The 27904-nt window shown below is 40.7% G+C and overlaps 2 protein-coding genes across 2 annotated transcripts in view; one reads left to right on the plus strand and one right to left on the minus strand.

The window, feature by feature from the left end:
• Positions 1–27904, plus strand: part of KCNIP1 (potassium voltage-gated channel interacting protein 1) — a gene marked incomplete at both ends in the record, with an annotated part of 415309 nt that overhangs the window by 23677 nt on the left and 363728 nt on the right. The window lies entirely within an intron of this gene.
• Positions 6357–16177, minus strand: KCNMB1 (potassium calcium-activated channel subfamily M regulatory beta subunit 1). Its single transcript, XM_084268619.1, has 4 exons — positions 16043–16177; positions 10281–10435; positions 8599–8794; positions 6357–6650 (listed from the first exon to the last, which is right to left on the minus strand). The coding sequence occupies exons 2-4, from the start codon at positions 10415–10417 to the stop codon at positions 6381–6383; spliced, it is 603 nt and encodes a 200-aa protein (XP_084124745.1). The 5' UTR covers positions 10418–10435; positions 16043–16177; the 3' UTR covers positions 6357–6380.

The raw sequence follows: 27904 nt of genomic DNA on the forward strand, positions 1-27904 counted from the left end.
TTGGAGGAAAAAAACAACAAACCAAAACAATTTTGATGCAGGTATTGTATGCTTGCTGGTGTTACATACACTACAGCTATTCTTCAGTACTAACTGAAATAGCTTTAAGCAGACTTGATAGCTATAATTCTGAAGCCAATTTGTTACTTCTTGGTTTTTTTCAACTTGGTCCACAACTCAGGCATGTTGCTAACTCTTTACATTAATTTGTTTATACTGTTGTATCTTCTGGTGAAGCACCTGATTTTTATCCTCTTAAATTAAGCCTCAGTTACATGGCTCCATTGCCTTAAATCCTGTTCTCAGGTTTGCTCTGCCTCACCAGTTCAGTGTAATCTGTATTTCTTTCTCTGTAATCTCCCTTCTATTTGTCTGTTACTAGTTACATAGTGCATATTTAAATGCTCTGGGAAAGCAACTGATGTTTTAGCTGCTAAAAAGACTGAACAGTTTTGTGGTTTTCTCAACTCAATTTAGTATGTGACTTCTGGGAGGTAACTGTGACAAAGTCTGGAATTTGGTTATCTGCATTCAATGCCTCCTTGACCTATGGTAAAAATGAGGTGTCACCCAGTAGCTCTGGCCTGAAGGTGCCACTGAGTCAATGAGTCAGCTATGAGTCAATTAAATACTTGATGCTTCTGCTGAGATCAGCAGTAATGGCACAGTTGAAGCTTATTTCTTACCATTGTGCTGTAAAAGGAGAGGCTTTTCCTGAGCTGGTCCCTCAGAATGCTACAGGCTGAGCCACAACATTGAGCAGCTCACATGTATGGCTCACATCTGATTGAACCATATTTTAACACCTTTAAAGATTCTAGTCATTGGTGCTATGTCATTGCTCTTCTGAAAGCAGCTGAGAAGGCAGTGAATTATTTCCTGTCCACTAGTGAGGCATGAAGAATCACTAGTGAGGCATGAAGAACCATTTCAGTGGTGATAGAGAGGGAACATCAGTAGCTATAAAAGGAACAATGGAGACTTTTCAAATTTCTGTCTGTGGAAAGGCAGACTTAAAACTTCTATAAACTGTGTTTAAAGCTTCTGTTACTGTATGTCTTAATTCAGAATACAGTGTTGAGGCAGCTGCTTAAATTGATTGGTAAAGAATCTCTCATACAAGTTTCTATCATGACACTCCATCTGATAAACATGCATCTGCAGAAGATTGAAAAAGCCAAAACCACTTCTTCCCCCAAACCAGCCATGCAAGTATTCCTTTAAAGGGTTAAATATTATTTCATGTCAAATCAAAGGCAAAAAGTTTGATGCAATAAAGCCGGAGCTGGAGGATAAGCTGTGGCTGTGATGTCTCTGTCAGCAGTGAATCACCTCAATTCCTTCACCTTTTAGTTCAAGTCTCTCCTGGTTGGTCAAAAATCTAGGTTTTGCAGTTGTAACTCCTCCCCCCAACTATTGACAGGTATGGATAAAAGGGTGTTAGTTTCCCTGCTCCTGGCGTTGGCTTCAAGATCATAGAAAAAATGCAACAGTATGCTTAAATAAAGGCAGCAAGTGTTTACGTGCACAACAGGATCTCTAGGTTTAATATGCACTTTAAAAAGTGAGATGAGGGCAAAAACTCTGCTTCCAAAATTCTATACATAGGCCAGGTAGTTCATTTACTGGCATTGTTTATCTGTTCCATCCTAGCTTTGTGTATTATAGGCTGAAGCAAGGACAGGCTTCATGTTATTCTGGGTATTCAAGATTCAGCTGTGGTAGTAGGGATTTTCTCCCCACAAATCAGAGGGCAATTCCATTTCAAGGCCTGCCCGATGCTCATCTTTATGTCAGTCTATACAGCATAAGAATAATAGATTGTGGGTGCTTGTTCATTGCAATTATTTCATGAGCCAAGAGGTGGAAATTATTTTCTGTGGATAAGGCTTTAAGTCTTGAACTGTGGTTTCAGGCTGCTGAGCCTGACAGCCCTCTGGAGTTAGGGGTTGTGTGATCATCAGGAGTTGTCTCCAACAAGAAGTCAAGATTTCTTCCTTTGCTTTACAAGTAAGCATGTCCAAAGGTCTGAAACATTGCAGCAGAGAGAAAATAATGTAGTATCAAACATGATTCTTTTGCTCCATCTCTGAGCTTTTTTGGAGACACCTCTTTAATACGTTGTACTGTCTCATAAACCTTTAAAGAATAGGAATCAAATTATTTTAAGGCTGTTCAAAGAGTTTATATAAGAATGACCATAAGTTTGATTGAACTGAACAGCCCAAATGTACTGCATTCAGGTCGTCTCATTCCAAGTGTGGTAAAATCAGTTTATGGGAGAGATGAACCCTTACAAACAAGTCTCCCCTGCCCCTACTATCTTCTGATATCTTTTCTGAAGTGCTTTTTCAGGTGCTCTTGTTTGCTCTCAGTGCTGAATGCAGAATAACTTGTTCAGCATGCTGAGACTGTCTGTGAATCTGCCTGGAATGATAAGAGGTAAGAACTAGAAAGCACACATGTAAAAAGTTGGCTTTCCTAGGTGAGGTAATTACAGTAAAAGCATCTCCAGCAAACATAACCTTAGATTTTTGGATTATAGATAGAGGTATGTGATCAAAAGGGAAAAGGAAACATACCTGTGCTGGTTTGGGTATGTCAGTGTGTAAATGTTTTTACCCATATGACAGCTTAATTTCTGTGCAAATGTCATATGACACTTCTAGGGAAAGAAGTGCAGGGTGTAATGAGGCGACTTGCATTTACTTAAGAGATGTATGGATATTTTTAGGAAGCTTTGAAAGAACAGCTTGTCCTTCAACTTTGACAAGGTGGGGTGTTTTTTTTCATTGCTGCTACTTCTACTGAAGAAGAATAATAATCAGACAATTTATTTAATCTATATTTCACTATTTTACGTGGAAGTTGAGTACAGCCACCACTATCTGTTCTTTTCCTTTCTGTTAATGCTGTTGAGGGTGTGGAGAATTGGGGTCAATAAGGAGAAGAACATCTAATACTGCAACTCTGCAATATAACATATATTTATCAAAGCTGACACTTAAGTCTTATTGCAGCACAGTAAGAGAATCTTTGCTTCGGGAGAACTAAACAACAACAAACTTCTACATGCATTCTTAGTGGTTTTACTGTTTACAAATACTTTACAAGGGAAGAAAGAGCAGTTTGTAGATCCTTTGATGTTCCCCTTGTACCCATGAACTTCTGAGATAATTCCCAGTTATTCTGAACGAGATCAGTTATGTGCTTATACACCACACTCATCTCCTGCATGGGGTTTGTACAGCTGGCCTTTGTGCCAGCCACCAAACCTTTTTATTATGAACAAAGGATAACCACCTCAAGTAGTTATAAACACCTTTTCTGTATTAAAATACTTTCAAACTTCAAGACAGCTTGGAAATTTGGAGTCCTCCAGTCAACCCTGAAAGCTGTTTTTTCTGTTGGGGAAATAGCCAAAAGTAAAATACCTGAATTGTTTTGCATGCCTTCTGAATAGTGAATAGCCTAGAGACCCCAAGTTGGGTTTTTTTTTTTTTAAGTTATTCTTCTTTTCCTTCTGGAAGAAAACCCTGGAAAACAACCAAAACCAAACCCATACACAAAAAAGTACCAGTTATTCACTTGGAAGGTATTTTGTTATCAAGTGCAGTGGATTTATGCAATGAGTGAGAAATCTTTGGGGATCAGAGTCTTCTCTACATTAACTGCCCTGATGCTGCTTTGAGAATCAGGTAATAAAAACAGCACCAGTTAGCAGGGTACTTAAATTGTCAGAAGTAGCCAGAAGGTACGTGCTATTGTTTTGGGGGTTTTTTACATGAAGAATATGTTAGTGACTCAGTGATACATGAAGAAACCAACCGTATCCCAGATGTTCCTCTTAAGCTGCCATTATTGCCACTTGTTGAAGCTTATTTAAAAGCTCATGAAAGCTGAATCTACCTCATGCAGAAGAAGAGCTTCCTACTTACAGGATAAACTTCATTTTACAACCTTCTGCAGTTGTGGGTGGGTTGGATTTTTTTGGGTTTGGGTGATTTTGCCTAGGAAAAATTCTAGTTGCCTCAAGAATGGTGCTAGAGCTCTTGTTCTTTTCCCTGTCCCAACAATAGAACCATGGCATCCAGGCCTTGTTTGGTATCAAGAAAAACTACTCCTGAGACTCTGTGCCCAGCACTTGAAAAACAGGAGTTTTAGTAGTTTTGGTAAAACAATATTATTCCTAGAGACTTATGAGTGGCCTGCACAACTAAAGTATTCATCAGGGTCTAAAACCTATCCACATTCTTCCTGTGGTCCTTGCATGTTCAGGGCAACTCAAGCATTGTTACTGTGGTGTAAGAATTAACGCTGGTGACAGCTAGTTGTAGTCAGATTAAATATGAATTTCCAACTCCTTGTGCTACCGCTTCTCTTCCCTGGCAGGACTTCTAATGCTGTGAAATATACCTTGGTCATCTGTGCTGCCTTCAGAGAATGAGTTGTGTACATCTGTCACTGCAAGGGTCGCTGCTTGTGTTGAAGCACTTCTCAAAGGAAGTGTTTTGCCGGATCTCAGAAAAATAGCATTTTATTTATCAGATTTATTGTAGACTCGATGGTATAATCTAACAATATTGAAACCACACAACACAACCAGACTGCCTAAAGGCTATATAGCTTCCTTATATGCTGCTTTAAGAAGTGTAGAGTCTGTTATTAAAACTTCACTCTGTAGTGAATTACAGCTTTTGGTGGTAGAAAAAGAATAGAAAAAATGTTTACAAAAGTTCAATAGTAATTCAGCAGCCCGGCACACTGTTAAAACACCGAGTTTTGACTTTAAAAGAAAGGGAAAGTGTAAAGGAAAAAGAACATCTGATTTTAACATTAAGCTTTCTCAGAACTGTAGGACAATGTGTGCCTGGGCAAAGCATTACTCTTCCACACCACATCTTTGTCTCTAAATTGAGACATGGATTTAATGGATGGAACTCACAGAGGAAAAAGAATTGGCTTGATGTTTGCACTCAGTTTCAGTTAATGGCTCAATGTCCAAGTAGAGACCAGTGATGACTGTCGTTCCTCCGAGGTCAGTATTTGGATCAGCACTGGCTAACATCTTTGTCAGTGACATGGGCAGTGAGATCAAGCATACACTTGCCAAGCTGCTGAAAACCCCAAGCTGTGTGCTTGCCACGCAGTTGGGAAGGGATGTCATCTAGAGGGACCTTGACAGGCTTCAGAGGTGGGGCTGTGCAAATCACGTGAAGTTCAGCAAGGCCAAGTGCCATGTCCTGCACATGGGTCAGGGCAATCCCAAGCACAACCACAGGCTGGACACAGAATGGATTGAGAGCAACCTGAGGAGAAGGACTTTGGGGTTTTGGTGAACGAGAAGCTCAATATGGTCCAGCTATGTGCTCTTGAACCTGGAAAGCCAACTGTATCCTGGGCCACATCAAAAGAAGTGTGGGCAGTAGGTCGAGGGAGATGATTTCGCTCCTCCACTCAACTCTCATGAAACCCCTTTTGGAGTACGGTGTCCTAGAAACAAACATGTCTCTATTTTTGAAGTATCTTTGTGCTCAGCATGCGAACACCTGTGGTCATGTTACTGAATTCAGTAAGATAAGGATGTTTTCTACTATACAATCATTTTTTGTCATTACTTCCTTTCCCTAACAGTTTTAGAATATAGGCTAATGGCAGGTAGGAAGCCTTTCTTGAGTGGTACATTGTTTCAAAGTAAAGCTTGTGGTTAAATGCAAAGACTTATTTCTAATGTAAACTTCACCATATGACCTTATACTTTACGTGCTTATTATATGTAAGTGGTATTAGACTTTTGGAGTGCAAACTTTGTAATGTCTGTGTGCACATATTTTGTTTTTGGGGTTTTTTCCTCTCCTCTACCCCAGAAACAGAGATATCCATGATAACAAATATCTATTTGGAACATTAACAAATCTTCCTTTTCAATAGACAAAAGGCTATGCCATGAATAATACTTACTGTATCAGTAATGAAGTATATAAAGGGTTTGTCTGCCAATAATGATGTTAATGGATCTGGCACCAACTGGCCTCAACTAGCCAGAAAATTAGGACCCTGTCTAAAATGTGGAACAAGAGTTTGGCAGTAAACTTGAATTACAGTTCTGTAAAGCAACTGTACTTCAGAAAACCCAAGGAAACAACAAATAGTGACTCAGTCTATTTTCTTCTGAGGTATTTTTAGTCATTTCTGGGAACCAGTTTTATATTTTCTCCTCATGTAATGGATTGCCATCCACGGTGGGTGCCACTCATTTTTTTGGAATGCCTACCCTCATATTGACATCTGGTATATTAAAAGTAATGAAATGCAGATAAAGGCAGGCAGAACAAAGGCACTTGAATATCTTGCAATAATCTAAGCTAGATATTTATTTTCTACTGCCAAGCAGAAAGAACAGAAAAATACTGACTAATTTTTACCAGAATGATAATCAGACATCCACCAATAAACAGGAGTGTTGGCCAAAGAAAAGCAAAGAGGAGGCCTTTGGGGGGATAAAGTCTGCTTAAAATGACACTGGTCTGTGTTCCTCCTGGGTCATAGTAGCATGGGAAAGTCTGGTACTTCTTGAAGTTGCTTGCAATTGTTTCTATTTGTGCTTTGACTTCTTTCGAGTTCTCCGACTTGCCTGGGACATAGGAGCACTGGAACAAGAAATCAAGGTGGTTCATTGTAACAGGTACTCTAATGCAGGGTTTGTAGTTAAATTGGATTCAGTAAAGCAAACTTGCTAGTACTGATGAAAACTTGTGTGGTTTGGCTAGCATCCCTGGAGGTCATCTTACATTTCCTTGTGCCTGTAACGCATCTGCCGTGCTTCCCTGTTTCTGTCAGCATGTCTGTGCTCCCAGTCAGTAGATTTACAGTTTGGAGTAGTGGTGTTGGAAACCTAGAATATGTATGCTCTCAAAATCGCAGTCTTTGGGACTGTCATGGTAATTCAGTGCCATGCTTGTGTTCCTAACAGATTCTAGGCACCAGCACAGCAGAAATGTGGTAGCTGTGCTGAACTCTGCAGCTGGCTTGTCAGTGTACAGGAACACAGAGCTGCTTCACTGTGCATCTCCGGTCACAGCTAGCAGAACAACAGGAAAACACGTGAGGCTTCCTACTTGTCCTTGTAACACAGAACTCTCTTGACCTGTAGTAATAATGCTGTTAGATGTTTCTGTTGTGATTTATGAGTGTTAATTTTCTGCAATATTATTTTGTGTGCATAATAATGCTGAAGTGTATTAAGCTGGAAACTGGCTAAGGCAGAAAGGGGATGGTTCCTGACCCAAAGGCTTGTACCTGTGCTAATGTAAACTGTAGGTATGAAGTCAGCAAATTGCCTCCTTTTGCAATGAACAAGACTCTCTTGTTTCAGTCTGCAGTGGATAATTTCTGTTTTGTCACTTCACTGTATGTAGCTTTCCTTGAGATAATCACTGTAAAGATATAGGCATCAGCTGGCAAAATTCTCTTCAGCTGCTTAATGTCATCAGGCTTGCAGTGTGGAACTCTATATAATTTATTTAAGAAGATGAGCACTTGTAGTCTAAGGGTGTTTGGCTTAGATTCTGAAAGTCTTGGGCATCCAGGATCTGCATTTCACTTTATGTGCCCTTAGTGAGTGCTGAGCTGAAGTAAGACTTCTGAAATACTGTGGCTTTGGAACTGGATTGAACCTGACCTTCTCTGGGACAATGTACCTGTAGGAGCACTTGTGGTTGGGAGGGAACAGGCCTAAAAATGTTGAGCCCTTTCCTGATTCCCGAACAAAAATGCTGGCAGAAACAAAAGGAAAAACCTGACTGTTAAGCCTTCCCCAACTGACATGCCTGTAAAGCCAAATCAGGACTGTGCACCCATGTTTCTGTCCTGCCCATGGCCTGCACTCATCCTCTGGAAATGAGATCCCTGAAGTGCCTGACCAAGGGACCTCTACCACAATACCCAGCGTCTCTGCTCTATGCAGCTGCTTCCTACAGCACTTCTGTGTGAGCCCAGGTTTCTGCGGCCTTGCTGGCCAAAAACAGTTTCAAACAAATGAAGGACAAATTAATTTTCTAGGTGATCATCTTGCAAAATTACTGGGGTTTTTTTCCTATTTAAAATGTGCATCATGTTCTCAGCTGTTACCCTCATTTCCCCTTTCTTGGCTTGCTTTATTACCTGTTTCACATCACACACCGAAAATGGAAGTAGGATTGGGATTTGTGCTGGCTTTTGGGACTGTTTTTAACTTCAGGAGTCCTCTGTAACAATTCAAGAAGCCAACTGAGCAAACTGCTGCTTATAAAGTAGTTTTTATCATTCAACTCTGAGACTTACATATTTTTAATTGGTTACAAATGTTAAGTATTCATATGTTGTTGGTGTAATTGCTTAACAAGTATTAACTTAATGTTGGATACACTATTTAAAAGAAAATCTATACCTGTGTTTTCTGGAATATTTTAAAAAGTGCCTTAGCCTATAACCACAGGCATTAACATGTAAAAGATGAACAGCTGGTACTCTTCCTCTGCTGCATGGTTTAAAAACAATCACCCCTGCTCCTCAAAGGTGTTAACAGTAGAGAGTGATTATTCAATCAAATGCAAATACCTTGGGATTTTTTTCCAGTGTGTCCTCAGTTTGATACAGCATCACCTCTTGTCCTGAAGCTGTCAGATTAACCCACACCTGTAGACAGGGATAAGGAAAGGTATCTTCATCCTCTGAGCCTTCACTGTTGGAGCAGAGAACTTTGTCCTTGATGTTGGCTTTGAGTACTTTGCACACAGTTTCTGTTGTCCAAACACTGCAACAACAAAACACAAGGCATTGCTTTTAAATGTGTTAGCAGCATCTGTTAAGTGTGGGGCTGGAGATGCATGTGTGTGCCAGCTCTGGGTGGGGGCATGGATGCAGTTCATGGCTGCTCAGCCCTGGTGCCATGTGCTCTGCCCATGCCAAATCTATGGCTGTGCTTGGAGAAGGGCTGCCATAGGCAAGCAGTGCAGGAAAAGGTTTTGTTTGTTACACCTTCTGTGGTTTGAAGTTACAATCTAACTCCATCTCTAACCAGCTTCCAGTGTTGTAGAAAGAAAAACTGCTAGGGCTTTCAGTGTTTGGTAGAAAATATTTGGATGCGCAGTGCACTAGTAAAGCTTGACCTTATTATTTGAAATCTGGCTCAGTTTAGTGGAGTTTTTGATCTCTCGGAAACCTTTTGACTAATTTAATTCAATAATTCTCAGAACTTGGATCATTTCCCCCCCCCTTTCCTTTATTACACGGACCTTTTGCATGAATAAGTAGAAGGATTTTGACTGGCAAAAGTTTGGGGGTTTTGCTGTTAATTATCCTTTTTTTTTTTTCGTCAGAAATTACTCTTACACTACTGGTAGCACACAGCTTTTGCTTACAGCAGCACACTGTGGTGACAAAAAGAGTAAAGAAATAGTCTCACTTCACATATTAAACTAATCTTTTTACAAGCTAATGTCTTTTGTAATGATCAGAAGGTTGGAAAACACATGAAATGAATGTGAATTACTCTCAAAAAGTTTTTCAAGCATTTTTCAGTTTAAGGGTGCTCTTAGCAAGAAGAATGAGGTGCATGTACTTTATCTGTGAAAATCTTCAAGCATTTAAAACTGAGTTGCATTCTTATTCTTATTTTACTTTTTGACAAATTGATTTTGTGTGTGGAGGCAGAACCAGCCAAACTAAATCACAATGTGAGTGCTAGTAACTTCTTCAGCATTCACTGTGTTCTGCAACCTTTGCTGTGGTAGGCTGGGCTGTTGAAGGTGTTAGTTTCTCATGGTGGTTGATTTGGAAGCGAGATACAGGTTCTCGGGTGGATGCTCTTACTACGACTTCTGTGGCACAAGTTTTTATAGTTCTGTTAAACCCAGCGCTCCTTCCTGCATGTGCAAATGCCTTCTACACCTCCTTTTATGCAAGACTTGGATTTCCATTATCAAGATTTGATAAGAGTGGTTGTGCTTTTTTATTTTACATATTTTCATCATAAATGTTTTGATCTAGTCTGTTCTCGTTCTATCCCTGAGGATGACTGTTTCCTCTTTCTTCTGCCTACCTGTAAATGCCTGATGACTTCCTGGTTTGTTTTTTCTTTCTCTTTTCTTTTGCCTTAAATTGTTATGAGCTCTTCAAGAATGTAATATATTTTTATTGTTCAATGAACAAATGTATATTTTGTCACTGTTTTAATAATTGTATTTGTCAACAGGAAAAAGAAATGAGTCTGTAGTCATAAAATAAATGACTGTTATTACCTTTTAGTGTAGAATGGCACAATGGTGATCCCAATGAAGAAGTACATCATCATGGAGCATGCGACCATTCCCAGTCCCAGGCACAGGGCTCTGGTCTCCCCTCGTTTCTGTGCAGTCACCGGTTTTTTTCCCAACATGATTCAGAGTTGTGAAATCTGAACATTTTGGTATACAAGAAAATACAGAAAGGAGAGGGAAACCATGATTAAGTTTCTGAAATAGAATGTATCCAATGAAGGCACAGGCCCATTTGTGCATAAACTAGAATTTAAAACAAGTTACTGCAGTTTTAGAATCAGGAAACTCCTTTTTGCGTTCTGCTGTTTACCAAACCGTGGTTTAAAAAGTGTGTGTGTGTGTGTCGTGGGACATAGGCTAGAAAAAGCCAATTGCTTCTGGGGAAGTTCTGTTAACAGCTTGATTGTCCTTAGCCTTAGCAATATGTTACATCATTGCTTCTTTCAATGAAGACGTATGGCTTTGTGTGTTGGTAAAAGCTGTAGGAAAAAATCCTCCCACAGTACAATCCAGTATTTATATAGTACAATACATTACACATTTTCTTCTGGCTGAGTCTGAAACGCAGTTGTCTTATTTCAAAAGAGTTGAAAGCCTTGTTCTGCATGTTTGGGGTTTGGCCTTGTCCATTCAGGAATGCTCAAAACTTGATGTTTGACCAAACAGCAGGGAAAAGCTGCATTTTAGAATCACAGAGTCATCAAGGCTGGAAAAGACCTTCAAGATCATCAAGTCCAATGACTAGCCCTATGCCACCAAATCACTAAACTATCTCCTGAAGCTCCTTGCTTATCTCTTTTTTAAACACCCCTGGGGATAGCAACTCCACCACCTCCCTGGGAAAAAAAAATCTAGACAGAAGTAGTATGGTGGCACCAAACACACTTGAAAAGCACTAGTGGAAGAGTACAAACAATGAAGTGATGGTCTGACATCAGGGAATGTCTTAGGCAGAGGTGTATGAACCTGAGCTCAGGAGTGATTGGTATTTCTCCCCTCACTCTCTTGCTAAGTAGCATTTAAATTAGCTTGCTAATTCTTTGATAAATAGCATCTGAAAATAATTCCTGTGGAGCCATATGCTATTAAGTCAGTGTGACTGATATATAGGATTCAAATATAAATGAGCCATAACAGTGTCTGAGAATTCAACCCATCACCAGTGTCTGTAGCACTGACATCTGTAATGGGATGTTTGTGAGGTTCTGTTTTTGAGAGTGGCAAGGTTTGCATGGGGCTTTTGGGAGAGGGGGAAAAAGCAGAGCAGGAGGAGGCAGAGAAAATATGTATATGCTGAAACAAGTTTCGGATCAAATACCAGGAGTTCAGTTTCAACATGGTGTAAGATAAGCACAAGCTGAAGTTAACAAATAGAGGTGTGATGTTTCTGCGGGTGGGGGACAGCACTGAGTTAGAAGCCAAGGTAAAGACACTGTCAGTTCTCAAAAGAAAGAATATGAGTATAGTCTGAATGCTGTTTGCTGTCCTATTAGTTCTGCTTTTCACTGGTAAAAGTACCTTATTTTGCTTAATGATGAAAGGAAATAGAATCTGAATGTTGAAATGCTGTGGGTTTAGACTTGTACAACGCCTGAACCTCACCCTTGTTAGCAAAAATACAGAAGTGTGTGGACAGTAGAGCAGCTTTGGTCATTTACCATAACTTAGGGCTAGATACAGAATTTTGACAGTATGTATTTTGGAATTGTTAGTATATAATATTGAAATCAAAGGCTGTTCTATGGGTCACCCTAGGAACTAGAGCACTGAATTTTGTCCACTTCAATATTTAATTCCAGTTTAAAGAAAACCTCAATATTCACTGAATTTGATTACAGTGTTTTGAAAGAATTGTTTCTTTTCTGATTATGTGTACTTCAGTGGCCTGTAAGAAGCTTGGTAAATTGGAAATGGCCGTAAGATGAGCCTTACCTCCTTACTGGCATTTGTGTTACATACAGAGTGTGAGCTAACACCCTTAAATAAGGGTGCATTGTGTTTTTCTTGGTCCATAGGGGTATAAATAGAACATCTGGCATCAAGTGTGCTCGTGCTGTACCTGCATGCCTGTGTATAACCATGCACGTGCACCCCACGAGGAAACTTGGGCAAATGTCTGCAGCGACTGTTCCTAGGAAACTTCTCTTGTTTCTTTTAGTTCAGGGGAGGGCGAAGTAGAAACAGCGTTTTCAAAAACAAAGGATTATAAATATTTCAAGTATTGTACACTGTACAACACAGCATGTTAAGTCCAACCGGTATTAAACTTGATTCTCCTTTACCTATTGTGCAGCTTGGTCAGAGGGGAAAAGGGAATGTGGGAACATCATCTGTCCTGAAGCATAAGCCCTGAGAAATTGTGGTACCTGAGTGGCAGTTATTCATAACACAGTGGGAAGCTAATGGTAGGCAAGTAAAAACCTGTGGTGTTAGCAGGGAATTCTTACATATAGTAACAGTGATTAATCCTTAATTAGGTCTGTGGGAAAATGAAACACAGGACAATTAGTGCTGCTACCACAACTTGTGGAAAGTAGTTGGCCTAGTGCTGTTAATCTTTTGAATTTTAGATGAACCACAATGTTTACATAGCTGTCCCAGTTATGTTGAGAAATAGTGGGGTAATCAGACTCCTCCTTACATGGAAAACAAGAACTGAGGGACTATTAAAGAATGAGTAAGAAATGTAATTGTCAGATCAGTCTACTTGAATGCCAGCCATATAGGCAGCAGAAGTATCAGTAAGATCATCCTTCCCAACTTAGACTTCTTCCTTAAGACACATAAGGAATTAATTTGTGTAAATTGGGAAACTTCACAAGTGGCCAAGAAGTTTTCCCAGCATTATATACAATGTTGTTCCTCATCCTGACATACACCGGGCTGCCTGACCCCAGTTCTCTGTGTGGGCTGCTGGGTGATCCTGTTTGCCTCTGCTTCCCCAGTTGAGATGTCTGCTCTGCCCCAAAGAGAATAAGGACGTATGAATTATGCAGAGAATGTTAACAAGAAAGATTGGTCTAAAAATATCTCACCAAGTGCTTCTATAAACATAAAAAATAACTGGCTAAGTCTTCAGGCAGGGTAAATCAGAGGTGCTCACGTCACTGCTGTGTGGCTGCACCAGATTAGCTGTAAATATGTTCCCTGAAACTGAAATACATTTGCTGCTGCATTTTTTTTTTATGCTTTGAAATTTAGAAAACAAGGCAAATCTTTAATGCTATTTCATGTATGTACAGAATAATTGCAGAGGAAAGCCAAGTCATTGAAGGAAACCCCATGTGCATTTTTTCTTTTGTGTATTAATATTCTTATGTCCTTGTTCTAAAATTCCTACGCTTGCTGTGACTCTAGACAAAGGAAGGCTGTATGCATGTACAAAAATATATTCATTTGGAATTTCCTCATTTTTTTAAAAGGTTATTTTTTCCAGATTAAAAATTCTTGTCTTCTAGCTCTGTCAATATATATTAGAAGGAATGATGAAAGAGCTAATTAAGTGTTTCCTCTGACAAAATCACTAAATCTTTGAAAAATGAAGCACTGTAGAGGACTTGATTGGCTCAGAAAGTCTCTGAGCGTGTTTGAATTGGAAGCTGTTGAAGTACATAACGTGTGTTTTAGTCCAGCCTTCAAGAGCAAATCTAAATGTATCTTTTGCAGTGAAGATTGTGGGGTGCCTCCATAATTATTAGGAAAATATAAGCTCTAAATCTTTTCATAATGTTCCCTCTCCCTAATCTTCTTTTTCAGTCTAGTTAAATTATACAGTACATTAGCTGTGCAATTTCAATGTATAATCACTGCATTGACAGCTGCTGGTGATAATCCTAGGGATGCCATCTGCTCAGGTTTGGAATAGTCCCCTATTTTGATTAGTAGACATGTTTGATACTCAGTGGGAAGTCTCTGCCTCCTCTTCCATCTCAGTGCTGTGACCTCTGGTTTCAGACAGAACCTCTCTCTTGGGGTGTTCGAGGCTGCTATTCTCTTGGGTAGGGCAGTATTGGTAGCACTAGTTATTTAGTCTCGCTTGCTTGCTGAAGAAAGGGTGACAAACCCTTTTCAAATTTAAGTTGGGAATAAACATTATTATTATATTAACAGTGAGCTAGTCAATTTTTTTTGAGCTGGTTTATCCTACACCATATGGTGACTTTTCATGAGCATTTGTGTGTTGCTTTCAGATGAGCATCAAGTACTAATACTACATTACACCAAGAAGAGTCATGCATGTCAATTGCACATCCTTTAACAACCCTGGACCCTTTGGTCTCCACTGCCTCTGCAGGCAAAATAGCCACTTGCTTTCTCCTATCAAGTGCTAACTTAAGTCACCTTGTTTTATTCTCTAAACAGCTTGTATGGACAAAAAAAAAAATAAATTGCTGGCTCTGGATGTGTAAGAGGAACATAGTGTTCACTGTCAGTTTATTGGTCAAGTACTTTTGTGTGGGAACCAGAAGGCAAGCTGAAGTTTCAAGTCTATAAAAATGAGCCCTGTACTGGTTGGGCTGCTGTGGCTGAGCTGCATAGCTTGCCTATTTACTACCATCTCTGAATAGAATTAGTTTGGTCACCCACATTTCCCTACCTGTTTCCATAAATATTTTAACACACTTCAAATTCTTCTTGTGTTCTGTTTCCATCCCACCCTCCTCCTTTTCTCAGCTTCTTCCCCACTGTTTACATACCGGGCAACAGAGCTGAAGCCAAAACTACTTTTGTGTTGGCACTTGCTTCCCCTCTCCCTGCCCAACACTGCTTACTCTAGTATTTCTGTGATTGTTGCTGGTAACAAGTCTGCCTTGACAGGGAGTGCTGAGGCCAGGGACCACAGCTGTTGTTCATTGCAAAGTGATAAGAATCCATTCCTTAGAAAGTATTCTGTGCGTCTGGGACCACAGGCACCGTGTGGTACGGAATAAGGTGATGCTGAGCCTCGATGGAAATGTGCACAGAAAAGAAGATTCTGCTATGTAGTTGTTTTGGAAAAGTGAAGCAGCAATATTTGGACTGTGTAATGTGATAAAACTAAATTTAGTTTTATAAACATGGTTTATCATATTGCTTTATTAATGTACTGATGTGTATTAATTACCTGATGTGACATCACAGTGAACTGAAGAATTCTTTTTGTCAAAGAACCTATGCAGTGGTTTGAGTAATTCCATTAGCTTTTAATCATGATGGTTCTTTGAAAAACAAGGGGGGGGGGGGGGGGTAAGGGGTGAAAAAAAAAGGAGACACTCACACCTCCCCCCTCAGTTCTGAAGTTTTTCTGGAGTGCTTCTTTTGGATTCTGTGCAGTGCTGCACAGAATAAATCAGTTCAAAGGTAGACTTCAGAGAAGCCTGAAAGAGTTCAGGTGCTTGGCTCCTCTCTAATTTAGAGGTGGACAAGTACAGGCTCTAAAGGAATGCTGAATACCCAAAGCCATGAAACCTCTAAGAGTAAAGGTGTATTTATTCTTAAAATTAAGAAAATCTATGATCCTATATGGGCTGCAGACTCCTAAGAGCTTGTTGATTGTGAAAAAATTACCCCTACCTTTGCTTAGAATTATGGAGAATTGCAGGATTGATTCCCACTAGAAAAGAGAGAACAACTTCTCTGCAGCATGTAGGCTGCCTGGGCTGCCCTCCACACTGCTGCTGTTGCTTCCAGACGCACCGTACTTCTCAAAACCTGAAGCTATTCCATATTCCCAAGGAGAAATAGTTGCTTAGATATATACTTACAGTTTTTGATGAAATTCTGGTTTCTCTGATGAAAATAACTTCTGTTATGTGACAGAGCTGGGATAGTAGTGGAACTTGGAGCTGAAAGGGACTTCTTTTTTTCCTTTCCTGTATTGCTCTGGGTTTGTTTTGCTGTGGTTGAACTCCTAACTTAGTTCCCCTATTACGAAGCTTTCTGTAGCCATAAATGGTAAGGTATGAAAGAGCTCTGTCCTTTTTGAGATTAATTGCCGAAAACCAGGAAGCTGGAATACTAACACCAATTACAGCTGAGGAGACTGAGATTTCTCATACCCCAGAGCACCTTTACCACATGTCCCAGTGGATTTGTCTGAAGCTATGGTCCTACTCCTTTTGTACAGTTTTGTAGTTCAGAAATCTGATAGGTCTTCTGGGTGAGATGTAAGGAATTGACTGTATCGATGAGCGGTGGTACTGATTCTTGATTCTTAAAGCTATTAACAGCCGTATGGGAATGCTTTGTTGCCCTTAGCTTTGATCAGTTTGGATGCAAGAGATGCTAAAATTTTGACTGTACATCAGATCCTCATAAACAAGAGCAAATCTATTATGTCATAGATATATGAGTATCCAATGTGTTCCTGTAGCCAAAAAGCCAAGTCTGCTTCTGGGGCATACAGTCAGCTCTATCCAAGCAGAGAGCTTCAGAGAAGAGCTAAATATAATTTTATTTTTTGTGAGGAGGAAACTTTTATTGGGAGGCTAAAGGAAGTGAAATTGGTTAATCTGGTAAAAACATTAGAAGTTCTGAGTATTGTGAATAAGGATAGGATCCCTCCACCCTGCTTTTAGGTATCTAATAATTAGCTGTTTCAACTCAACCTGGTGTTCTGGCTTGCTTTTGATAAAAGATTTGAAGTTGGAATGTTTGGAGAGTTTATCCTGTCTGAAGATAACAGATGAATCTTCCCCCATAAGGACCTTTTCTATTATTATTGATGCAGAAGAGAGCATGCAAAGCTAACTTGGATTTAGGTAACTGTCTGTTAGACACTTAAAGCCAAGTAAGATGAAGCCAGCTACTATCATCTTGATCGGAAAGATTGATGATTGTAGTCATTTTTTTAATATTTGAGAAGTGATGTAGCTTAAACTTTAAGAATGACATTTGAAGGTTGGAAAAAGAGCTTTATGAACAAAACTTATTCCCAGATAAAACGTGATCTAGTTGAGTACAGTTCTCTATCATTTTTTGGTACCCATGTATTTCAAAGATGTGGGGTCTGGCTCAAGCAGAGGTTATACTTTTAGTAATGAACTTATTAAAAGTGATTTTTGGGCTGTATGATTCAGGAGTCAAGGCAGAAAACAAGGTAAGCTCTGCTGATTGAAATTCATGAATCTACAGCTCTGGCTGTCTCTTCTCCCTGCTCTCCTAAACTAATGGCTAATACACATGGATCAATTTTTAACTACTGTTCTAAGGAGTGTTAACACAACAGTTGTGAGTCCCACAGAACAAAGAGAGATTGCCTTTTTGAAGTTGCTGGGTGTACTGCAGGAGTTGGTGGTGGAGTGCTCAGGCTCAGTTTGAGGTGCACCTGTGACTGATGTGAGCAGAGAGGAGCTATGCTCTGAGCTGGGTGAGACGTGTTGCCTCGTGCTTGTGTCTCTGCCGCTCGCTGCAGACATGCAAGTCCCTGTGTCTGCTCCCTGAGGACCAACCTAATGAAATTACCAGATGGTGAGGGGAGATGCGGTGCTGGTGTCCACTTCTAACCTTGGGCATTCTGATGTGCCACCTCCCTGTACAGAGTGCTGTGTAAGCATGAGGGCTGTGTCAATGGCAAGGCAAATAATGTTTGGTGGTTTACAAAGTGTAAATCTGTCGTATAGTCTAAAATAGCCTCTGCCTTATAAAAACCACATAGAATGCTTTAATTGTTGCAACTTGAGGGGAGGGAGGAAAAGTGAACGATTTGGTGATGGAAATTGCCAGGTGCTTTTACCACAGTGGTACCCTTCCTCGCAGGAGCCACAGTGCTCGCTCTGCCTCTAGCCCTGCTCCCAGCTATTATGGTGGGGTGCCACGAGCCCACTCACCTGCTTGTTCATGTCAGGTTTCCCTGATCTTAGAAGAGCACAGGACCAGCTATAGCCTCTACATGAGGGTTGGCAGCTGGGACACTAATTCTTTGGACTAAGATCCTTTTGCAAATACTGGTTTCTTGACAAGACAAAAAAGGTTTGCAGGGGCGTTGCCAAGCCTTGCTTGAGGTGCTGCTTTGGCGTTTCATCCATGGCTGTAATTGGGAGAAGAAAAAGGGAAGACAAGCAATGTCAAAGTCGACTTTTCTGAATTTCAAATATTTTATTTTGAGTCTTGAAAAAGTTTTTTTTCAATTTCTTGCCTTCTATTGTATGAAACCCTTTAGCAAAGGACGAAATAAATTAAATTAGAGGAAAAATTTCCCATGATTCTGTAAAAAATAAGCAGTGCTTCAGCTTTAAAAAAACTGCTCAGCCCGAGTTAGTGAAGTACCTACACTTAAAATTATCAGTCTCCAGAACTCCAAGAAACTATCTGAGAAATTAGAGAGAATTAAGATAAATACTTCTTACAATTGTCTTTGTAAGTGCTGGTGGAACAAAAAATGTGGAGAAAAGGCATGTGGCTCTGAAAGAGAAATCGTGTAAACATAGGCAGAACTGCAAGCCTTGTATGCTAATTCATAAGTTTTATAACTTATTTTATTATAATATTTTATTATGATTACTGCAGGGACTGTAAACATTCAGCAGTGGTGGGGAGAAGAGTTTTTGTATTGCTCAATGAGTCCTCAAGCCGTTGTCCTTTGTGCACTGTCTCTACTGTAGAATGTTTTTTCCCAGCCTTGTTCTGTCTGTGTGTGGTCTGGTCATCACAGGTTTGTGTTAGTTTGGAGGACTCTTCCCCCTTTCCAGGGAATCCGACTGACTTTGCTGTGATTCTGAAGCTCCCCTGAAGCTTCAGATTCTGGTTCAACCCCACCCGCTACTGAGCAGTTTGTTGCTGTGACACGACATGAATTAAAGGTATTTTGTGTCTGCAGGTGACCTGTTAGACATTGGGACTGGCCTGTGTAACACATGGATCTTGCTGGAAGTCCTACTCGGATTGTATAGTGTTTGTAGGCAAGCAGAAGTGATGTGAATGGCCAGCTATGAACTCTCTTGTAGCTCTAATGTAAAGAGCAGTTCAGGAGTTAAACAGGGGAAAGGGAAGGGGTAAAAAGCAGTGTCTCTTAGCTGGTCAGAGCTGTGCATTCCGTTCTTCTAAGCTGATTTCCATAAGGGTTGTTTTCATGTTGGGGCATAAGACAAACTCAATGGCTGTGCGACAGAGCCAGTTTAATAAGCATTGCTACTTTATTTCCAGGACTTTTTGTAGCTTCTAAAGAATCAGTGAGCTGTGAAATGAGAACAGTTGTTTGGCTCTTCAGAGAGCACAGCAAAGTTATTAGCTCGCCCCTTCCTAATTGGAACATATTCATAGTGTCATACATTGTCACTTTTAGTGGGCATCATAAAGAGAAGCTGTGGCTCTTGAACAAGGAGCAGTCACATATTAAAAATTATGCTATCTAGTAGGAGGATGTCGTAAGTATTGGTGCTTCTAAATCAGACACAGGCAAACTTTAGTACTCTGATGCTTCCTTTTAAGTAACTAAATTAAACTGTTGGACTTGCTGATAAGTTTCCTGAGGGCTGAGAAGTTGTCAATAGGTACATAAACAAGACTTTGAATTGTTTGGCCTCCAACTTCACAGCATGGTGACTGTGCACTTGTGATGATTTCCTGAGTGGAAGGTAGCTGTGCCGTGATGGGCTTACCTGTGATGTGTTGTAGTAAGGCACAATGCTATGATAGAACTCCCATTTCTCTCTGAAGTTACTAAGAACTCTCTTTACTAGAGTGTTTCATAAGTGAAGTTAGAGAGGATACTTAGCTGTCTGCTGGATTGAACCCTCTGTAGTAGATACATGCTATCTGATTTCAGACAATAAATGCATGTGCACTTTTCTCAGTTTGGATCTTAAATGTGCAATCAGTTCTTAACAGTGCTATTGCAGACAGAGGAACACTCACTATTTCAAACAAAAACCCAGCTACCATCACAAGTAAAAGCCCAAAACAAACAAATCCAGACAAAGCCCCACCCACCCCATATTATACAGAATTTTCAACTGTAAATTTTGAAGTATTTTACAAAGGAAAGTTCTTATTGTTTATCCTGGCTTTACAGATGGGCACAAACAGATAACTGCCTTTGCCTGGTGAGAGAGGCAGCAGATGACTGGGCTGTTGAGTTTCTGTGCTCTGCTCTGTCCAATTTGTAGGTGGAAGTACAGTGGAGGCATGGAGGTTGCTCTGAGACTGTGGCCTCTTCCACCTTCCTCCTTTTACCTCTCTCAGTGATTTGTTATCTCACTGTTATATGCTTGCATTGACAGCAGCAAACACCTGAATAACAGATATTCAGCATGGTCAGGAATTGTTGTTTCCTGCTTTTATCCAAAAGTGTCCCAGCTCTGTACTGCGTACCCAGTTACACCTTATCCAAAGGCAAAGACTGAGTAGTGTCTGATTTCAGGTAAACAGAGGCTGCTGGGAACATAGACTGATGTTCAGCTTCTCACACTCAGGTGAACTCCAGTGTGGAGCACGTATAAAGCCTTTCCTAATCTTGCCAATTTAATATTGCAACTCATACTGTGAAGTATGAATGCAGGTACCACGTGTTCGTGCTGGGAGATGTAAGCATTGTCAAATAATCAGGGCAGATGCTTATCCAGTTTAGTGTGGAGGGCTGGCTGTGGTGGTGGTGTTGTAATGGTGTCTGCTTTCATCTGTAGCGTTGGTTTCTGCAGTAAAATGGGAAAATGTCTACTTCTGAGCCTTGTCTGTTCAGTGTTTGTACTGCATCTGAAAGAAGGGCTCTCAACTCTGTGGAATGGAAACAGTATTTCCTTTCTTGGTATTTGAAGGCCAAATATGATAATTAAAGTAATTTTGTAATGGAAGGCACTCAGTATATTAGCTGAGTGTAATGCAGTATGTAGTCCAGCCAATGAAAGGAAAATCAGTTTGTAGGGGGTTTTTGTGGGTTTTTTTTCCCCTGTATCAGATAGTTTTCTGACTGGATTTTGTCAGTTCAAAGAGAAACCGCCAAGAAGCTTTCACAAAGTAAGATACTAGATGTGACAGTCTGTGATGCTAAGTCAGCCTAGGAATGTTATTTCTGAGCAGATGAGTAGTGCATAGTACTGCATAGTAGAAGAGATCAGAGACTTGTTGTTACAACTTCTTTCTTTTCAGTTTTTGAAACTAAATGGAGCTCCTGTATTTCTGTCTAACGAACCCCAGGTAGCAGTATGGAGTTGTGCTGCCTAACAGGTTCTGGATATGTCAAACCTACCACACATGCAATTTGCAGACAGGCACCTTAGGTTAAGCAAATCCAACATATTCTGTATGATTTGATTTACTGCCCAAGTTCTGGACATCAGATGCTCTGGCTATAGTGAGTCATACTAATGATAAAACCTTTTCCTTTTTTTGCCTTGAGGAGGGAGAACCTCCGTGTTTTGTGGGACTTGGATATTGGTAACTTAAGTATGAGGTGTATACTCTACATGTATACCACATATATTCTTTGGATGTAGCTGACCAAATAATGCTTTGAAATCAGGGCAGTTGGTACGGTTCCCATGAACTGCCTGTTGGAATCCCACAGCTGGAGGAGCGTATTGCTGCCTGCTGTGATCCCTGATATCACTGCTCACTTGGCTGGGAGCTCTGCTCCCTGGTGTGCTGCTGCTGTTACTGCTGTGAGCCTGGTGGTGTGAGTGCTTCTGATTTCCATGTCCATTCCCATGCCTGGACATCCTTTGCTGTTCCTCCTGTATATGGAAAGAGAGGTTTGAAAGCATACGTGCTAAGTCTCAGCTTCCTATACTCCCCAAATAGATGACACGGTAAGTGTATCGGCCTTGCTGCAGTGAATTATGAGTTCTCCAGGAGAGAGATACAAAGCACAGTGCTAGAAAGGGTGATGTTCATTCTTTTTTTTTGGAATTGAATACCTTAAAGGCAGGATTAAAAAAAAAAAATCAAACAGAAGTGTATTTGTTTCTATTCCACACCTGTTCTATATAGAAAAGTTCTCCATTTTTTCTTTCTTTTGCCTCAAGTCAAATTGATATAAGGAATTAAAGTAAATCTTCTTTTCTTAACATTATTCTTCTGTTGCAGCAAGTTACAGTAAATGAGGCTGTCATCTATAAATAATAGCATTGATCTTGTGTTCCCTGAAGCAGTTAAATTTCCTTTTGGATTGCAGTCCCAATATCTAAGCATTTGATGCACTTCCCTATACACTTTTCATGAAAGTAACATGATTACTCTGAACAATTCCTTTACCTGGGGAACTTTAATCCATTTCAGGGTAACATTGTGTAAGAAGTTAATGGCAGATAAGTTTTAGGCTTATGGAACAATTTCCACTGGAATTAAAAACTCAAATGAGCCATTGGTAAAAGAGATCATTAATTTTGTCTGTGTAAGAGAAGAGGTCATGCAGGCAACTACTACAGCAATGTGGCACTTCTCCATGACTTTTGGCAAGTCTCAGGTGAAAAGTGACATACGTGGCAAATCAGGGGAACATAGTTTGTGATAGAAATTTCTGCAGATTCACTGGTTGAAGTATATTTAGTCTGTGCTGATGCAGAGAAAAGCCTCGACTACTCTGTGTGTGGAGAGGGGGAGAGCAGTGCTGGAGAGAGATGTGTGGCAGGAATTTGGTAGAGAGAATTGCTGAGAAATGGTCTTTTTCACACCTCAGAAGCCCTGGCTTCCTATCTTGACAGAATAGAGGCAATTTTCAGACAACTTCACCTTTTTCAGCTGATCGTGCTTTTGGGTTGGCAGTGTTTTTATTCTGTAATCTTGGTCTTTGTGCTTCTAGTGCAATTTTTCTTTTTGCTGGTTTTCTTAAGATAGAAATATCAAGATGAGGTCCGGATACTGGACAAGAGGAATAATTCTTCAGGGCAGACAAAGATAAAAGGTGATATGACGCTTGGTCATTTCAGTGTCACTTCTGCCCCCCAGTTTTACTGCAGGGCTGTTTTCTGTTAGGGGCAGCTTCTGGTACTGTGAGGTCCTGGTTACCAGCAACTGTGATGAATCAAATGGTTCTTGTGCCCCATGGATGTGCTTGAATCTCCAAGAAAAGCAAGAAAAAGCTGATGGAAATACCTAACACCCACACAGTCTACAATGGAGAGCAAAAAGGAAACTTGTGTGCAAATTTCAGTTTTCCAAAGAAAGAAAAGGATTTCTTTTGCTCAGCTTTTCTTTATTTAGGCCACTAGGACATATATCCAATTGGATATAGAGAGAGGCTATAATTGCACACAATTTCTTTTCCACACAAGAAAGCTTTGAGAATATACCTGTAGGGACTTGATTCCGCTTATATGGCGCCACATTCACTAATAGAAATGTACTTCAATGTGTAACTGTTTCTTCCTCTCAATGATTATATGTAAATGTAGAGAAAATCAATTGAAACTTGATTTAGTTTTCCCAGTCACTTCAGGCTGGGTTGTCAATCTTGGAAAACATAAATAAAATGTGTACTATAAGAGGAAATGGCACCGGTTCTTTTTGCAGGGAGATGAATCCAACAGACTTTACTCTGTAGCTGTCAGCTTCCCTTTACTGTAGCTGTGTATATCTCCCTTGGACCCTACTGTTACCACTGCTGGATTTAATTTCTTGCTTTCTGTGTTATTGCTGCTGACCTCACAATGTTGTGAGAAGGAATGGCCTGCTGAACCAAGGTACAACCCTGTGACTGTTGGGAGGAGGAACTGGTCTTCGTAGAGGTTCTGCAATACCAGGAGGCTTTGCTAGAAGTGAAAGGAATGAGTCCTTCTGTTAGGAGGTATGAAGAGGTTTTCTGCTTGTTTTAAAAATACAGATGGAATGAAAGAATTACTGAGCTGTCAGGGCCTGAATGTTTCAGTGTGTCCTTTCCTTGAGGAAGGGTACGTTCTGTTCTCCAGGGGGACGGGCGTATTTAACAAGCTTCTGAGAAGGACATCTGACTCAGGATATGGTGTGAATTGCTTTGCCCTGGCTTACCTTGTTCTTAACCATGAATGCAAGTGTGATTACAATAAGGACATTCCTTTTATTCACAAAAATCCAGGTTGAATGTTTTTTCCTATTCTTATAATGCAGTGAGTGCTGATGCTCCTGTGGTTCATAGCCTCCTCCTGCAGACTCAATTCCTTGTAATGCAGGGGATTATAGAGGGGAGACCTTTGTAGCTGACCAGAGTCCCCTGTGGAATGAAATGTTTCCTTTGCACTTAAAAATGAGTACTTGGAGAACTGGGTCCCAATAGCATGTATTTTGCTTGCAGAGGAATTGCCTAAGCCAGAGATGATGTTGAAACCAAAGAAAATTTTGGACAGTTCCCTAGCCTCGTGCTATGGAGTTGAATTATTCCTCCCAGTATCTCTAGGGGAGCTTTTTTGTGATATAAAGTAATTGGAGGTGCCTTGGAGAAGAGACTAGAAATCTGCCTACAGTCAGTAACCTTAGCTCAGAATATGAATCCTTTCCTCTCTCTAGAGAAATTTAAGGTAAATTTATCACTCCCCTCGGGTTTACTTGTGTGTGAAGTAGAAAAACTCCCAACATGAATGAGAAATTTCAAGATGCTCATCTGTCACCCTATAAAACGGAAAACTGCAAGAGCAATGTGTGCAGTATGGGGAATAAACAGGAGGAGCTGGAAATCTGTGTGTAGTTGAGGGGTTATGTCCTAGTTGCAATTACAGAGACTTGGTGGGACAGCTCACATGGCTGGAATGTGGCCATGGACGGCTGTGTCCTTTTTAGGAAAGACAGGCCAACAAGGGAAGGAGTTGCTCTTTGTGAAAGAGCAACTAGAATGTCTTCAGCTCTGTCCAGGAGTGGACAAGGAACAAGGTGAGAGTTTGTGGGTGAGAATTAAAGGACAGGTTAGCATGGGTGATGCTGTTGTGGGTGTCTATTACAGGCCACCTGATCAGGAGGAGGAAGTTGATAAGGCCTTCTACAGGCAGCTAATAGCAGCCTTGCAATTACAGGCCATGGTTCTTATGGGGGATTTTAACTACCCAGATACTTACTGGAAGACCTGCACAGCCAGCTGCTCGCAGTCCAGGAGGTTCTTCCAGTGCACTGAAGATAACTTCCTAATGTAAATGGTGGATAAGCCTATTAGGAGAGGAGTGCTGCTGTATCTTGTACTTATTAACAAGGAGGGACTGGCTGAAGAGGTGCAGGTTGAGGGTAAAACTGGCTGCAGCGGCCGTGAGATGGTGGAGTTCAAGATCTTATGCAGTACGAAGTGGATATCAAGTAGGACTGCAACTCTGGACTTCAGCAGGGCCACCTTTGGCCTCTTGAAGCAATTACTGGGGGAAATCCCACAGACAGGGTACTGGAAGGAAAAGGGGCCCAAAATAGTTGATCCATATACAAGGACCATTTCTTCCAAGCTCAAGATCAGAGCATTCCAATGGCAAAGAAGTCAAGAAAGGGAGGCCGAAGACCTGTGTGGATGAACAGGGGACTGCTGGGCAAAATCAAGTGGAAGAAGAGGGTCTACTGGTCATGGAAGGGAGGAGATGGCCACTTGGGAGGAATATAAGACTGTTGTCAGAGCACATAGGACTTAAACTAGGGAAGGTAAGACCTCTTTGGAATTAAACCTTGCAAGGGAGGTCAAGGACAACAGAAAGGGCTTCTGCAAATACATTGCAGACAAAACTAATACTAGAGGTAATGTAGGTCCTCTGATGAATGAGGTGGATGCCCTGGTGACTGAGGATAGTAAGAAGACAGAATTACTGAATGCCACCTTTTCCTCTGTCCAGCTTCTCACTGCTGGAGACTGTTTGCAGGAGCCCCAGATGGCTGAAGCCCTGGAGGAAGTCAGATAAATGATGAGTGCCTTGGTTGATGAGAATTGGGTCAGGGATGAATTAAGCCATCTAGACATCTCAAAATCCATGGGCCCTAATGGGGTTCACCTGAGGGTGCTGGTAGGATGCAGGAGGATGGAGCCAGGCTCTTCTCAGTGACGGCAGCAACAGGACAAGGGGCAATGAGTGCAAGCTGGAGCAGAGGAAGTTCCATGTGAATAGAAGGAGGAACTTTTTCACTGAGAGCACTGGGACAGGCTGCCCAGAGAGAATGGGGAGTCTCTTTCTCTGGAGACATTCAAACCCACCTGCACGTGTTCCTGTGTGATTTAGTCTGGATGATTCTGCTCTGGCAGGGAGTTGGCCTGGGTGATCTTTTGAGGTCCCTTCCAATTCCTAACACTCTGTGATTCTCTGTTCAAAACTCAGCATTGAATTAAGACAGGTTTTCTACTTGGCTCCAGGAAATAAATCCAAACCAGACATATTGGTTTATCCTCCGGAGTTAAATATCAACTGTTTGTATGTGACTATTCTCAATAGAGTGTGTTTCAAGACTTAAGAAAATATAGGCTTTTAATGGTAAATTTTGACTACTCTTGATCCAAAGTTTCCATTCAAAACAAGCTTCTAAACACCAGTCTTTCATTAGTGTCCTTCATTAATGATGCTATACACTCTAATAGGAACTTCTGAGACATTTTACAGGATTTGGAAACCTCTTGATGAAATGCTCTGGCTCACTACTCCAGGGCATACGCAGTGGCGATGTTTAATCTTTGTTATCTCTCTTTGTACTTGCTCAGCAGTTCTGGGCTCCCCCTGGATTTCTTTGTTCTTAGCAAAATTATTTTATCCCCCTCAGGTTCTTTCAGTCTGCTGCTTTTCTCATTCAATTTATAGGTGGATAAGCGTTTTTTTTAAGGCTAAAGTAAAGAAAAGGTGAGAACAGCTTCCTGAACTTTGAATGTGTGTGATCAGTTATGAAAAACTGCACTGTTTGTGGGGTGAGTGTATTGAGTAAGGGTGGCTTGCAGTATTAGGCTTTGAATTTGCTTCTCAAGTCAGTGGTCTTGACATTTAGATGGTTTATTATTTGGGGGGACAGGGGAGGGGTGTGTGTGGATGGTAGTAATTTTAATAATAGTTGGAATTAAAAAAAATATTGAAACATTAACATAAAAGGATGGGTGAAGAATAAAAGGTAAAGAGAAAAATGTTGTTCTATCTTGTCTCCATGGGATGGATTTTGGGTGGGTTTGTGTGTTTTTGTGGTTTTTTGCAATTTGAGCAAGACGCTCTATGTCGACAGCATGTGCAGACCTTAAGTGGTGTTTAAAACTGGGTGTAAGGACCTGAAGCAAAATTTTGACAAACAGAAGAATCTGTTACTGTAGCATTTCTTGCAGGTGTGCTGAAAAGGAGGAGAATATAGGGAACAAAGGCATGGTACTATAGTGGATCCATGTCTACGGTGTCTCTTCTCCAACTATGCATGGAGGGGGGCATCTTTCTATCAAGCAGAGAAGCTAAAGTAACAGGAGGAGATAGACTCAGGGGCTGTACAATACCACGTGCAATTTCATATATAGGGCTAGAACTTGGCCCGCTGCACCCAGGTACTTATCCTGGCCATGCTTGATAAATAATCCTGCTAGAGATGTGTGACTTTACAGTTTCCTCTTGACAAAATAAATGCAGCTTGCTGCCCCCTTTTTTGTGGGTGATAACAAAGCTCTCAAACTGAAAATAATCAATGAGTCTTACTGTGGAAACTGTTTGCAGCTAATCAGACTCCTTATTAAAATGAGAGCGAATGTACTATTTATATTTCTCTCCTTCCCCCACCAGGCTTCATGCAGGTGCTCTCCA

The sequence above is a fragment of the Gallinula chloropus genome, assembly GCF_964237585.1.
Source record: "Gallinula chloropus genome assembly, chromosome: 10".
Lineage (NCBI taxonomy): Eukaryota > Metazoa > Chordata > Aves > Gruiformes > Rallidae > Gallinula > Gallinula chloropus.